At 26.4% G+C, this 16,861-nt stretch overlaps 1 protein-coding gene across 1 annotated transcript in view; it reads left to right on the top strand.

Annotated features, from left to right (window-relative positions):
- Positions 1 to 16,861, top strand: part of LOC107440620 (tubulin epsilon chain) — a gene marked incomplete at its 5' end in the record, with an annotated part of 29,694 nt that overhangs the window by 4,324 nt on the left and 8,509 nt on the right. Inside the window, 6 exon segments of the mRNA XM_043043935.2 lie at positions 2,287 to 2,370; positions 5,649 to 5,764; positions 7,705 to 7,826; positions 8,403 to 8,469; positions 12,687 to 12,807; positions 16,327 to 16,490. Coding sequence (XP_042899869.1) covers positions 2,287 to 2,370; positions 5,649 to 5,764; positions 7,705 to 7,826; positions 8,403 to 8,469; positions 12,687 to 12,807; positions 16,327 to 16,490 — 674 coding nt within the window.

Here is a 16,861-nt window from a genome sequence, read left to right on the forward strand (position 1 = left end):
AAGTTGAGGGTGGGGAAGTGACAAATTATTGTTTTCTCTCCAATTATTGGCTATCAATCAAGCATAAAGGTGGGGCACGCTGATGGGGTTCTCTTTATTTTTTCTTGTATGACTGAAAGAATCTGCTAAAGAAAGAATGTTACCCCCCTTTTTTCCCCGCCTCCTAAATATTACATGGTCAGGGGAAGAATGAATGTTTCTCAAGGACATGTATCCTTTTAGACCTATTCAAATGTTCCATTTTGACTCCCCCTCCACGTTAATGCTTGCAGCGTTTACCCTTTTCTTTCAATAAAAAGTTTCCAGGAAATGCCTCTTTTACTAACCAGCTGCATAGGAAAAGAGAGGGGAAGGGAGGCAGTTGCAGTCTTTTGAAAACAAATCTCCCTCTTTTCCTGCATTACAGAGTAGGAGCGTTGCTGACGGTCACTCAATGGTCTTGGTAGATCTTCTCTTCTTCCCCTTTGTGATTTATGGGTTCAAGGCATAAACCAAGGGTTCAGTGCAAGCTAGAAGAGAAAACGTGTCAAAAGACCTTTTTTTTTTTTTTTTTTTTGAAAGAAAAGGGAAGATGAAGAGATGTTTGTTTATTTTGATTGTTAAAAAGAGTCCAGGAAATCAATCCTTCCGGAAAAAGGACGTCCAGATATGAGACGTTACGCTGTACTATGAAGTTAGATGTTTTAATTGGAAAAGTGGCTTAAAGTAAAGTAAAAGTGACTCTAGTTAACGGTAGGCTACGAGTCATAATTTTTTAGTTTGTTTCTTCATATCATTATAATGTATGCTCTAAAAATCCATCTAATTTTCTTTTTGGACCATTATTAGACTTGTTATATATAAGTGTGTAAAACTTATATGCATCTATTTTCTAAAATTTTTATGAATAATTTTATTATTCTACAAAAATATTTTTTAAAATTTATATTTTCATGAGTTATATTATTGAGTAAATTTATTTTAAATGAAATATTACCATATATATATTTCTAATGATACATAATTAGAAATGAAAACTGGAATTACAAAATGTCGAAACTAGTATTTATTTTAATGATAATGTTAATACTTTTCATTCAGTAAGAATTTTAATGTCAAATAAGTTGGAGTGGAAGAGTAAACTAATCTATCTAACATACTGTAATTATAAATCTCCACAGTTGAACACTTTTAACTACTAACTAAACACCTCTGCTTTTAGCCATAAGACTTACAGTCTAACCTCGCTTTTATGAAACCCATATATAATGAACACTTGGTTGTAGTGAACTTCCACCTGAGTTGCTGTTTAACTAATGTTATTTCATGCACTTATAGTGAACTGCTGAGAAACTGGTAGTTCATTTATAGTGAACTTCCAGTGAGTAATAGTGAAATTTACTTTTTGCTGCTATTTGAATAAATGTTATAAAATTTTTTAGTCTATATGATAAGTTCAAAATATATACTTAACGACTTTTAGTAATAATGAAGTTATATTATAAGGAGAGCTTTAAAATAGTTATTTTGTTTAAATGAATAATGTGAATGATTCTCCAAAAACTTGCACTTGGGAGATGGAATCGGTTGTTCAAAAATTTCAGCTTTTAAATGCAACTTCTTTCAAAAATGATGAGAATAAGAAAGATAAACATCTGAAGAATGTTATAAAGAGACTACCATTTCGTTACGTGGAGACTATTTTAAATGTTTTGAATGTAGAAATTCAAAATTTTGTTATAGGAAGAAATTTACTGTATAAAGAAACCATGTTGCAAGGAGACTGTATATATATATTTAGTTAATAATTCATAAAGCAAATTATGTACTATTGCAATCGCTATTTCCAAAAATACTATTGCAATCACTATTTCCAAAAATACTATTGCAATATGCTAAAAATATTTTTTTTAAATATTTTGAATGTAGTGAACCATTGCTTACATACTTGTTGGGTGTTGCAGATGGTTCAGTATTACTGAGTTTCACTATATTTGACTTATTAAATAGCTTTGTCTATGAAATGGATTTTGGAGAAAGGTTTTTTTTTTTTAATATAAATGCCATGCAGTTAATAATAAACTAATAATTTTTTAATTATGCATTACAAATATATTTTTCCAGGCTTTATCTTTAATAGTAACCTATCTATAGTATACTCAGGTCATTTTGACCAATAAGTAGCTATTAAAGGTTAATTAATACCTTTTATATAAAAGATAATTTTTTTACAATTTTAAAATGTATAACTGTTGCATTTTATTTTCAGTGAAATTAATATGTTCTAATTTGTGTTTTTCTAAATAGGTGAATGATCCCAGTTGTTTCTTTAAAGTATGTGAAACTCCAAAGAAATCATACTCAAGTATTTCTGACTGCCTTAAAGCGAGGGTATATATAAATTTACAATAGAATGAATTTACAGTTAAGATATTTACAGTTTAATGCATGATAGATCTGTATCATATCCACTTTTCAATCTTACACTGAAACTCTAAGAACACAATATTACATTAAAGAAATCTAGTGTCTAATTCTTAGCAAATCAGAACTTTACTGTAAGATTAGCTATGTATCTGCAGATCTATCTCCAGGCTTCTCTGTTATAAAAAATTTTTGTTCGATCAAATTTTAAGTTATTTTATAAGAACTTTAGTCGCACACTTTAATACATTTTGTGGGTCTTATTGTATATCATTTACTTTTTTTGCACTAGCAACTTATTCAACTGTAATGAAGGTTCTCAGAATCTATAGAAGTCTTTTATTTTTAACCTTAAATCTTGATAATACCCACAACAACTGTAAAATTGCAAAGTTTATTTCTACATGAGAAAGAAAAACTGCATGAATCTATAACTCATTGCAGAAAATGATATTTTTGTCTGTGTTTGATATTGATATTTTCTTTGTGTTATTTTTTTTTCATCATATTTAAAGGAATCATATTTAATCTCATCAAATTTAAAGGAATGTTGCACTTTGATTGACGTGTTTTAGTAGTAGTTCTATCTGGACCAGGATATATAGTTTTATCGACCCTGGTCAAAACATTGAGGCCTTTTATCAGATTTGATAAAAAGTTTATTTTGTTTTGTTATTTAAATTTGTTTTGTTTAACAAATATATATTAAACATTGGATTTTTTTTTATTTGAAGCAAATTTTTTTTTATATTCATTTTGCACCAAATGATAAAAAATCTGATTAAATGTATAAATAATATTCTCTATATTATTTACTGCAACTTAAATTGTTAATACCAATAATAATAAAAATGTTAATATTATCATTTAATTATTGCAAACTAGTAGCAGAATGAATAAAGTCTTTTTTTTTATCAGACTCTGAACAAGTCTTTATTTACTGGTAGATATACTAACTACATATTTAATAAGTTTTTTAATTGTTTCTATTTAAATAAATGTGCATAAAATTAAATGGGTATAATTGAAATACATTTATTGATAGTAAAACAGCAAATTATTTTACATACTACAATGAGCACATTAAAATATGAAATAAATAATGCAAAATGGTATAATTTGAAAGTTACATTCTTATCTACTTTTAAGCTCTTAAGCAAATAAATAAATAAACAATAATAATTTTTTTAATTAATTAACTCATCCCTCATTCTATGAATAAAACAATTATTGTCAATGAGATTTGACATCAATGATTTATTATCACAGCTTTAAGTATATGCATATTAAATAATGCAGTATTGTGTAAATAGTATTTCCTAAATAGTTCTATTATTTAAAAAAATCACATGATTTAAATCTATAATTTTTTTACTTAAATGTATTTAAATCATTCCAACCCTGTTTTTTTTATTTTTCTTGACATTTTCCATTGCAGTTCTAAGGGATTGCCCTCCTCACACACTCGCAAATGTGCAATAATTGAAATTTTTAATATAATTAATTTATATAATATAATAGTTGAATTCGTGTTATTTTAAAGATTTCACTTCTGACAAAAAGGAACATTAATTGAAATGAAATTAGAAACATTTCAAAAATAAATTAAAATAATTTGCATGAATTGTGGAAAAGGAATAGGAAAAATATATCCAAGATTTAATTAATGTAAAGAAAAACTTACATATAAGTATTAACCTGTCCAGAATTTTTGACAGCCTTGGGCAGTCGTCCAGTTCATCCACCCATAAGCTCAGCCCCATCTGGCTTGACAAAGTGGTCTTCTTCCTAATACATTCGACATATTTCTTGCTTTAAACACCACCACTATTTCTTAGGTTTAATTGAACAACAGTATGCATTTACATTTAGAGAAAAATAAATCCTCAAAAAGCAACTTATGAAACAGGAATTTCTAGTTTCAAACCATATTACGTATTTACATAGATATAGTTCAGATATTATTGAAATTAATCGTGTTAAATTTTTATAACATATGCCTTGTTTACAAAGCTTCATTTTAAGACCATTTCATTAAAAAAATCTAATCTTTTCAGAGAGACTTTTGTTTTCTCATTTCTAGTAATAATGAAAAAATAAAAATTATATATTCTCTATAATATTCTAAAATTATGAAATATTTTCCTAATTCTCAACATCTTCAATGTTATTGTTTGTTTTAAAATAAAATTTGTGTGTAAATACGTGATTTTATGTAAAACTTCTCTGAAAATATTGCACAATTTTGTAATAAATATTTACTTATTACTTTATAAATTCCAATATTTTAGCTTTTCTTATTGCCATTTTATGTCTGAAAATGTGCTGCCATCTTTGGACATACATGGCAGCACATCAAATATATATATACAAAGAGAGAGAAAGAGAATAAGAGCAAATACTCGGAATATGTATTATATAATTATAAAAGGTTCTGATAAATGCTTTCAAATGACTAATCCCTTGCACCCTTTTTAAAAATAAAAATAAAAACTTCCCTGAGTTTTAAATATTGGCACTTGAACCCTATTAATTTTTTGTTCTTTGTTGTTTCTAATCCCCAAGAGATCCATCCTAATTAGACCAATTCCATAAGTCCAGAAAGTCTAAAAACAGATGAGGTTTTGAAAAAACCTCGTCGATCTTAAAATCGATGCAGTTTAGAATATGCTCTGGCGAAGCCTGAGCAGTCTTACATTTAGTGCAAAGTCAAAAGTCTTTTGCCCCTGAACATACGAGAGACACCTCAAGTGACCGCTTGCAAAGCGAGACAAACAAGTCTGCTGGCTTCTAGGTCCCCCAAAAAGCAAGGCACTTTTTGTTCTTTTTTTCATAATAACAGTTTTTAATTTTACCTGCAGATTTTCTTATTAAGGTGGCACTATTTATAAGATAGTTGTTGAAGAATTGATGAACAAAGCTCAAATTTGGCAATAAAAAGTTTCATGAAATGTATAGTTGTCTAATTTTATAAAAAATTTCAAAGCAAACTTGCAACAATTTACTGAAAATAATTCTGTGGGTGATACTTTTTTTTTTAATTTTGAGATACTTAACTCTTTTAAAATTTCCTACTGATATTTTATCAATTACATTTTTATCTACAAATTGTCTTTTTTAATGTGTGAAATAATTATAACTATATCTCCCTAAGTCACTTTAAAGCTTTTAATTTACATGCTGAAGTCACATGTTTTTTAAATGTTGATCAAATATGTTATAATTAATAAAATGTCATTATGCAGGCCATACTAGTTGACATGGAAGAAAGTGTAGTTTCCAGAATCCTACGAGGGCCATTTCGAAACCTTTTTGATAAAGCAAAACTAGTAACCGATGTTTCAGGTTGTGGAAATAATTGGTAAGGGCATATAATGACAAATACTTAGAATTTCATAGTTGTTTTTGTGTGATAAGTCAATTTTATCACTAGTTTACTTCTTACAAAAAGCTATTCTAGGAAATAGGTTTATGTTTTTCATAGCAAATAATATGCAGAAAAGATATGCCGCTTAGTTTATTTGTAGTAAAATTCAGTGCAAAAGGTATTGAAAATAGTATAAAAAGGCCTTGTTTTGGCTCAGTCATGACTTCTACAAATTTTTTATACTCTTTGCATCTTTCTGTAGGATATTATTTCTAAATTTTTATAATGAAGCTCTAATCTCTAAAAGAATTTTTAGCCTGCATTGTTAACTTTTAAAATTCTGAACATTATTTTCTCACAAACGCATTTTTCAAACAGGTCTCCATATTCTAACAAATTTTCTACAAGCCAATTAAATATTATTAATGAATGAGTGTGTTTCTTGTGCATGAAATCAATTTCCCGATTGTGCTATCCCCTCTACGGACAGGAATAGAAATGCATAACAGGAAAAACAACCTTCAATCGAAAAATTTTGTTCCACTATCGTCGGTTATGCGAGCGGGGCTTAAGAATTTCCTTCAAAGGAGTTCTCGTCATAAATGCAACTCAACTTTTAGTGTGTTTTTTAGATCGTGCTAATTGAGAACATTGCTTTTAAAATTAAATTTTGAATTTTTTTTTCACTTATGATAAAAGTGATAGTGGAGAACAAAAAGTCTTATTGCTAAACCTCGGATGCAAAATATTTTAAGAAATTTCCATTTTTAAAACATGTGAACTTGGAGAAAAGTATACATTCTGTCAGATTTGCCATAGTGATTTTACCATTTCTCAGAGTGGCAAGTTTATTAATTTATATCATTCATCTATTAAGCAATGAAAACGTGCAGAATCAGTTCACACCTGTTCAAAATCTTAATTTTATTTAAGATGCTTGAAAGACTTAGAATAGTGCAATTTTAAGTGATAAATTGAATGCAATCATAATATAAAGAGTGCACTTACAAAATTGTAAGATAATTTTTGTGTTAATTAAATTGAATTGAAGTTAGTTATTTTATAATGTGTATGTAATAGTTTTAAATGTATAATTTTATAATATTTATTTATCGTTGGAAAATATTCTGTAATTACTTTCGTAAGAAAGTGTATTGTTTATCCTGATTTGTTACTGAAATTTTTAAAATTTTCTGTCCTTCATTCGTCAATAAAATCTAGGATTTCTTTACTGCTTGCTGAAACTAAAAAGATATATTAATATTTATTTCCTTATAAGTAACACTTAATAAAACAACATTTTTGTGTTAGACTGAAAATTTTCTATTTCTGTAGATACATAAGTGAAATGTTGGCTGTTCGTTATTTTACATATTGAGTTTTTTTTTTTTTTTAACACATTTTTTTACTCTTTTAAATTAGCAGCTATGTTAAACTTGAGAGAGCTTTTTTTCAACTTGCCCTAAAGGGCCTTTTTAAAAATTGACATAACTTTATAAAATGCACAAAATTTTAAAAATTAAATGCAAACAATCAAATTTCACTAACAAATTATGATGAAATGATGCTTTAATCTTACATTGTTTACAATGTCAAAACTTATTTATAATGAGCATACAAAAGCAATTAAAAACAGGTTGAAACATCAAAAGAAAAAGTAATGTAACTTAATATGGATATTGGTACTTTTTCTTTTTTACAAATTGCATTAAAAAAATAGAACAATTCTTAAAGAATTAGAAATTTTAAAGGAAACAAAAAATTTATTTCATGTTTGCTGTTCAACTTAGCATTATGTATTAGTATTTTTTAATAATACATATTTTTATTAATTTGCCTAACTTAAATTAATTCCCATCATTAAATACCAATTTCTCTCGTGTCTATTTTATTTTCAAATATTTTTAGATATTTTTAAATATTTATCATTTCAGGGCAGTTGGAAATAAATTTTATGGTACAAAATACAAGAGGGAACTTATTGACTTGTTTAGAAAAGAAGCTGAAGAATGCAATAATCTTCAGTGTTTCTTTGTAATTCATTCACTTGGTGGTGGTAAGATTTTAATACTAATTCTTACTTTTTTTATTTCTTTTGTACTGCTAACAATAACATTTCTAAATTTGTTCGATGTTAACTATTTTAGCTGCATTGTATTCTTCATCTTATTATAAATATTATTTTTATAGATAAAAAAACCAATTAAAATATACTGGAAATTGAAATTTTTATTAAAATTCACTGTCTAATTTTTATTTATTTGAATTGTTTAATAAAAAAAAATTTACAAAGTGTTTCAATAGGAAAAAGAGTTTAGCTTTATACCATTTAATTTTAAGNCAATTAAAATATACTGGAAATTGAAATTTTTATTAAAATTCACTGTCTAATTTTTATTTATTTGAATTGTTTAATTTACATTTCCTCAATGCCAGCCATAATAATAAAAAAAATGTTACAAAGTGTTTCAATGGGAAAAAGAGTTTAGCTTTATACCATTTAATTTTAAGAAGCTTATTTTATGGACAACCTCCTAGTAATATGATAAAATATGTATAATTAATTAATTATTATAAGGACTTGAAATATTTTCATTCTATTTCTTGAATTGTTTCACAAACTTTTCTTTAGGTACTGGCTCTGGTCTTGGTACTGCTATTGTTGAGTACTTATGTGATGAATTTCCTAAAATTCCTAAGTATGTTTATATTTTTTAATATATCCTCAATGTTGAATTTCTTTAAACATGAACATCTAGTGTTATATAAATATATATTTTCTGTATTGTGCCTCATTTTATAATTGTATTAGATTAATATATTAATTTTCAAAATTGTTTAAGATGTGAATGAACAATTGCCGTTTATTTTTTAGTTTCATTTTATTTTATTCAGAATAGCTTAAAATCCTCAGAAAATATTTTATTACCTCTCATAGTGCTAATTATTAATCTTTTCTTAGTTAGAAAAGGCTGTATTTCATTTTGAGCTGAAAGGGAAACTATGTGTTTTCTATCATATTACATGTTAAAATTTATACATGTTTTAATGGAAAACTGCATGTTCAGGCTTCAGAAAACAGCTCTTTTTTTTCTCTTTTTTTTTTTACTGATTCTGCCTATGACGGTCTTTCTTTTATCTGTGTGTAAAATTATCACACATTGCTTTTTCCCATCTTCACTGACGTTCAGTTGAAAGTTTGAAATTCTTCTTGAACATTCTAATTGTAAGAATATTCAAAGTCATCCCAAGATCATCCACACCCATTATTCATCAAATATTCATGTATTTTTAACAACCAGCTGAAGAAAAAGGGGGAGTGGAGAGGCATCCCATGACAGAAGCCATGACATATTTCCTGGAAAAAACAGGGGGAAAGTGTTTGTTTTGCTGCTGATTTTATTGCTGGCACCACCCTGATTAAAATTCATTCATTCCTTTCTTTCCTTTACCTCATTCTTTTCTTTCATTCATTTCTTTACCTACACTCAACAGCTGTTCATATGGCAGAAGGGAAAGAGAGACTTTGTTCTCTTGTTTACTACAGTCTCCAGAAAGTGATGCCAAGAAAGAATGGAGGAGGGGAAAATTCCAGGTGCCTTGACCATTCTTTGGAGTAACATTAAGCATGAAAAAATAAATAAAAACCACTAGTAACAGGTGGAAAAAATTGTGATGAAATTTCCAGTGGAGCTTCTAAAAAGCAAAAATTTCTAAAGAAGAAAAAAAAAAGTAATTCTATGTAGGCCACCCTGTTAGGTACGCCTTTCTGCTAAATTTTAAAGTTTTAAATCAATAACGCCATGGCATATTTCCGCAAAATTACGGTATCTTTTTCCATGTTTTCTCTATATTTTTAAGTTTCATATCTATGTAAAGTAAGAAATTATTTCAAAGGATTTTAAGTAAAAAGTGAATAGACTACAAAAAGAAAACTATTGCATGCTTTTGCATATGACAATTTTGTCATATGCGCTAAATGAATCTTTCTAACAAACACACTCTTCTACTTTTTCATATTAATGATAGCCATACAAATATAAGTTAACAGGGTTCACAGTGTAATTAGAACTCTGTCAAAAGTGACAATTTAAGTTTAATTTTGAATGAAAAATACTTTAATAAACATTTCAATACTAAACCATTGATTAAAAGATTTCCTTTTCTCTCTTCAGAATAATATTTATTGGCTTCAAAATCTTATGAGCATCTTTTTTCTCTTTGATTTGATCTTGTGGGAGCTAAAATAAGTAAATATGCACTAAAAAGTTTTTAGATAACTTATACTTTGTCACTGGCTTTCAAAACTCTATTTTTGATATGTTTAAGAAAATCCCACTTAAACCGTTTTTCTAGCACATCAAAATAATTCTGTCTCCATAAAGCTTCGCACAAACTTGTTCTGAATTTCTTTTTCTTTTTTTTAGTCTTTAAAATAAGGAACTTATTCAGTAGCTTTTCTGACATCCTTTTTATTCTTTCTAATTGCTCTTTTATCTGTGAAAAAGGAATTCCTCCTTGATTCAAAATCAGAAGGGTGGTGGGGTGGGCAAAGCAGGGAAATGGTTGTTAAAGGAAGTATGGGAGCTTAAATTGTAAAATTTATGAGTGGAATTATTTATCAATTTTAAAATTATCCAATCATTTAAAGAATGTTACACTACACAACTGGTTAGTTATTCATTTTTCTTTTTCTTGATTCCGGTGAGCTGCAAGATGCTTCTAAATCACAAATAACAAAAAGTCTGGATATTCTGAATTTGATTTTTGGAGCAGTGGACAGTGTCAATTAAAATGCCTTACAAACTTCTCGGGATTAACTGCTTCTCATAATCTAACAGTAGCATTGACCCTTTGGAATAAAATTGCGTGCCTGAATTTCTTCCAGAGTCAATGGCGTGTATATTGACCGTAACTCACATTCCTTTACTTTCAATTCCTTCAATATCTGATTAAAGGCCTACTCCCAATGATAGTAATGAAAATAATGGAGATAAGCAAAATATAAAAATCATTGTATGTATTAGTATTAAAAACTAGTAAAAAATTCGCAAACAGTAGTAAGTATTGAGAGGGATATTGTTGAAATTCTATTTAAGATACAAAAACCATGTAAAAATTACACATTTTCTTAATAGTTCATCTCATGTCAATTTTTTCGAAAAAATATACTTTTTTTCCCCTGATTTTACGGTATCCTACTTTGTGTATTTTTTAATGCTAGTCTGATGAAAACCTAAAAAAAGGGTTCCACTGTGTATATATATATGTATTTATATACACACACATACATGCATATTACTCATTCTTAAAATAAATAATTCATTAAATATTATTAACATTCTTATTTATTTTGAATGAATGTATTTTAAATTTTTCTTCATTCTTTTCTTTATTTATTTTTGAAGCTCCTGCAATAAACATCATATTCTGTAAATTATTATAATATGTTGCACGTAAGTTATTTTTTGTTATTTTATTGCCTTTTTTTAGTTTATTTCCATTTTTATACTTATGACAAATAGTAACACAAAAATAATCATGGACACAATGTGTATACTATATTAATATAATGTGCATACTATATTATGTATGTATATATCTAAATGACTACTATTATGACTAAAGTAAATTAATTTAAAAATATATATTTTTTCATTACAAACATTTATCTAGGTATTTAATAAAATTTGTTTCAGTATCTTATGAAATTAAATATAAATATTATTAGATAATAGTTTCCTATTTGTTAGTCATGTTCATATTTTTTATAGTTTTGAAATTTTAATTATTACAAGAACCTAAAGTTACAAATTATTTTTTTTTATTCAGACCAGTTAATATCAGAATTTTATTTTCTAAAGCAAATAAAATACTGATTTTACTTATAATGTTAATTTACAATCAGCATTATAAGCTCCAAATTTCAATAAATGTTGTAACTTACTTTGTAAATTTTATATTACAAAATAAGCAATTAAGTTTTATAAATGCATATAAAAAATTCCTACAGTGCATGAAAGCATTATCGTGTCAAAAGATACATTTCATAATTCAAAGTTTAAAATTTTGACAGTTTATTCATTTGATCATTTATCATTATACCATTTATACAAATTATTTTAAATAAAGATGCACAGTAAAAAGGTTCAATACTTATTTAGCATAGCACTTAAAATTCAAAAGAAGTTGTAACAGTTTTAATTTAGTTGACTTTATTCAGCACCATGAGCAACAATATCAGCGATTAAAAATTTGTTTGTAGATATTGTAAAACTTAAATCCTGCAATTTTATAACCTTAAGGCAACCAGTATTCTATTTCTGGATTAGGTTATTTTGAAAAATTAAAAATAATTTTCATCCTAGTTAAAGAAGTTATCTCTAAATGATTCCAGTGGTTATATTTTAGTGGCATTTGGTTTTTAAGAGATTTAGAAAAGAAATATTGATGAGATGTCTTAAAAAAATAATAATTGTTGAAAATAATAATTATTTAGTGTCACCTTTTAAATTAAAATACATTACAAATAAAGTAAAATTACACAAATTTGAATGAAAAAATTATGAATATGTAATAATTTCTTGTATTTTCCCAGTTGAGACACTACCATGCGCTGAAAGTTTAATTGAGTAAGTTAGAATGTTTGGAAAAAATTAATAGCCTAATAATTCACTAGATTTATAACCCGCAAACTACAAGCTGCTATGAATCATTGTAAAAGTTTAATTTGCACACTCAATGTGCCGTTTCAAATAATTTTATCACATCATGTTAGCATGTTATATAATGTTAAAATATGTGTCTTAAATCTCAAAATTTGTAAACTAAATTTAAGATTGTTAAAACACATTTTTTTTGTGTGTGTGTATTTAAAGTAGTTTCCTCGTCAATGATATCTTTAAACCTTATTTAGATTTGTTTTTGCGGCTTTTCCTTCCTATCAAGATGATGTGATAACGTCCCCTTACAATGCCCTGCTTGCAAACAGTCAACTAATTAAGTATGCTGATTGTGTTTTCCCGTTTGATAATAAGGTACACATTTTTCTAGAATATTTGCTGGAGTGTAAGATGTTCCCAAAATTTAAGCAATAAATAGTGACATGATTAGTTTTTATTTTTGTTAGTTTTTATTATACTAAAAGGAATAGTCACAAATAACCTCTTTTGCCGTTTGAATACCCAACTTTTTTATTGTTTAAATAATTATTTTCATAATTCAAACAATAATTTTTTGAACAATAGTTCTTTCCTCTTTTTTTTTCAGTTAATGTTGATTGTATTTCATGTTTTATTTGTTAAAGAGCATTGTTCATTTTTTTTTAAATTGTTGTCATTTAAACTCAAGTTATTAATCTCTTTCTTTTACTAGTTTATCATTCATAAAACAACACTAACAAAAAACTTACATAAATAGTGTTTTTATATTTTTTATGTTTACTTGTTTTTATTTATTAATATTAAACTAATTTCATTAAAAACTTGAATAATTGTAAATTTTTTTTAGTATTTAACTCTTATTTATGAATTAAAATTTTAATTTATTACTTCAAATAGCTAGATACAAAAATATAATTCTTCTTCAAAAGTTTTAACCTAAAACTAAAATGGTGCACATTAAAATTGAAATGTAACTAAGGTTGTTTTTTTTTTTTTAAATTATAGTTTCTTTTTTTGACATGTTTTCAAATTTCAGTAAACTATTGGACGGCAAAAAAAATTCCTTTTTTTCTATATGTTTAGCATTTTTACTTCTGTTATTAACACTAAAACTAGTTACCCGTTTACTTACTTTACACTTTATGATAATTTGTGTTGAAAATTCCCAATATGTTACAAAATAATGTTTTGGTCTAGTATTTTGATTTCCAGTAAGTAAAGAATGTGCTAGTTTAGTCCAGTTTAATAAAGAAGGCAATGATTTTTTTGATAGTTATTAAATATTTAAACTAAATATTACTGTAATATTGATGAACTTCTGAAAACAGACTAATTGCTTTCAAAAATTATGAATTAAGTTTTACAAACCATCTATATAAATTTTGTAACTGTCTGCATTCATGAATTTGCCCACTGGTGAATCGTCTCNCTGGGGCAGGTTTACCGTGACACCAATTTTGTAACTGTCTACATTCATGAATTTGCCCACTGGTGAATCGTCTTGGAGAGTTTACAAGTAACAAGGAATATCCTCAAGTTATAACAACAAGTATTCTTTAAGTAAATGGTTTTTAAATTTCTTCAGAAATGAAAAACAAACATTCCAAACCTTAACATCTAGTTCTGTATTTTTTAACTTCAGTTAAGGCGGTTTCTCAAAGATTCTTTTGTCCCATGGTATAGTACTTTTTAGTAAGTAACATGCTATTTTTATAACTGTTATGAATTCATAACAATTGTTATGCTTGTTAGGTTAAGCTTGTCTATTTCTGCCCAGCTCTCTATATTCTTAATGAAAAGATTACAAACTTCTAGTGTAAAGAAGATCCACATTTTTTAAGGATAAAAATGATTGTTATCCAGTTTCTTATATTTGAATATTATTTATTGTTTTTTATCTAAACAAAAATTTCTTACCAATCTGGCAATTTTTAAAAGTAAGTTAAATATGTTTGAAACCTTTCAAATTTTTGTCTATTTTTAAGTTCAATCAATCCTTTTTTTGCTTAAAATAGTATGTACAGTATTTTACTTTACTTTAAGAATAAATCATTCAAACTAAGGTATTTATTTGATATTCATTTATTGACCAAAAAAACTTAAATAACCTGAAAAATAAATATGCACTCAATTCAAAAACAATTGGTTCTCCCAATAATAGCCCTTCTCTCTCCGATTTTCACCGAAAGTAACAGAGATTGTTTGGACAATAATCATATTCAAAATATGAGATCAGTCTATTGGAATCAGTGAGTTTCTTAACAACTTAAAAATTTGCTTACAGTCTAAATATCAGCACTAAGTGCCCCCAAATTATTCCTAGATGAATAATGTTTATTAAAATAATAGATTGGCTACCTTTGATTTAATTTCTTGAAAGTAAAAATTACCTCTTATAAGTTTAACTTATAGAAAGATGTCTTTCCTTGATTTGTGGCCATCCTGAAAAATTAAATGTGTCTAAACTGTTGAATATACTCAAATTATATTAGATAAATGTTTTGAGAAAAAAAAAATCTTGTTTATATAATATTTCTTGTTAGCATAGTCAATATTAAGTTGAAGAAGTTTGTTTCTTTTGAATAATTACTGGGATTCAGTATCCTTAGTTTCTGTTGTGACTCTGTCAAGGGACAGCAATAAGCCTGACTATTATTATTGTCTATTATTATTACTGTCATTATTATTGTCATATACTGTCATTATTAAGTAACAAAATTGCAAATATTAAGAATGCTTCTTCTATTATTTTTTTCTTTTTGTCATTAAACCATTCCATTTCAGCACTATATTGCAATTATTGTTCATATGGTGTACTATGAAGGGTTCAATCCAGGATTATTATCTTAATGTCTATTTTCTTGTATAATTTTACTGAATTTTGAGAATAATTTTATGCAATGATAATGATTCAAAATAATTTGATTTTAAGTTTTAAAAAAGCAACAAGGTGTGGCATATTTATATAATATTTTAGACCAATATCTTCTAAGCTGCCCAAAAATTGAAAATAGGTAAAAGAATTTCATTAAAAATATAATGAAGTAACTATATTTTGATATAAAACATTAAACCATTTTTTTGTTGCACTATAGCTTTATAGCAACATCTAATCACGATGTAAAATTATAATATACCTAAATGATTAATACTACTTGAAATTTTTTTATTATATTTTATTCTAGAAGGATTTTAGTTTAAAACGGCTTTTATTCATTCTTAAAATATATCAATAAAGCTTATATTAGTTTGTAAGCATTTTTGAGAGAATACAAGTACTACCCGTTTCTTAATGTTTTGAAATCTAATACTTTTGACTTTTCGAATTTTCAATGTCAACTGCAGAATGCAAAAATTCAAAATATGTCATGTTAATATGGTAGTAAGTCTTTAAAAAAATTCAGAGGTGTATTTTACTTTATGTGATTTCTGACAAATTTCAGAGATGATTGTGCTCCGGAAATCCAAGGTTCAGAAGTTTCAAAAAATCATCGATCACATTAATGTATAAAACTTCTTGTATATTTTATTTAAAAATATTAGAACTCGAATTTATGCTTGGCATTTCTTTCATTTGTTAATATTTTTTTCTGGTAGAGTAATAAATGTGATTAGAGATAAAAGTAAACTTATTTATAATTATTAATTTAAATTTTGCTGCATATAATTTATTTAGAATTACATGTTGTGAAATATCAATGATTTAAATTTATAAGGACATTAATTTTTTTTGAAATGCCTCATTAATGATTTTACTCTAGAAATTTGCCGGATTTTTGAGTTGGGCTCACAATTACCCCTGAAATTTTAAAATATGAAATTAAAATTATTTAATACAATGTGAATTATATTAAATAAAAATGAATTATGTATAAAAAAATGTTATCCTTTCAGACTTTAACAGAAATGTGTTTTAAATTTTCAAAAATAAGGAATTCACAATCTCACCTGAATGCTGCAAAATCTCGTCCATTCTCTGCTAACACTAGTGGTAAAGATGCAAGACCTTTTGAAGATATGAATGATATAGTTTCTAATGCTATCCTAAACCTCACATGGTATACCATTTTATCTTTATCCACTCTAACTACTTTTAATTATTTTAGAGTTTGCATGTTTTTTTAATCTAGCTTTGTAGTTTTCATAATTATTTCTCATTACTTTGTAGTTACATATTTACAACTGTTTCAATATTTTAAAAAAATATCAAAAGATGCTGTATGCGTTTATAATTAATTGCCTTTTGCTCACTGAAAATCTCTTTAAGAAATTTATAGATTAAATTTTTAAATTCTTAATGAATTTATAAACCTCCAAAAATATTCAGTATTTCAAATCCTTAATGCTTTTATTGCCTTCTCTGGTACTCTTTGATTAATTTTTTTGTCGAAAATTTTATTCTTTCATAGGTTATTTGTAAGTAATGATT

Source organism: Parasteatoda tepidariorum, chromosome X1 (assembly GCF_043381705.1).
Source record: "Parasteatoda tepidariorum isolate YZ-2023 chromosome X1, CAS_Ptep_4.0, whole genome shotgun sequence".
NCBI lineage: Eukaryota > Metazoa > Arthropoda > Arachnida > Araneae > Theridiidae > Parasteatoda > Parasteatoda tepidariorum.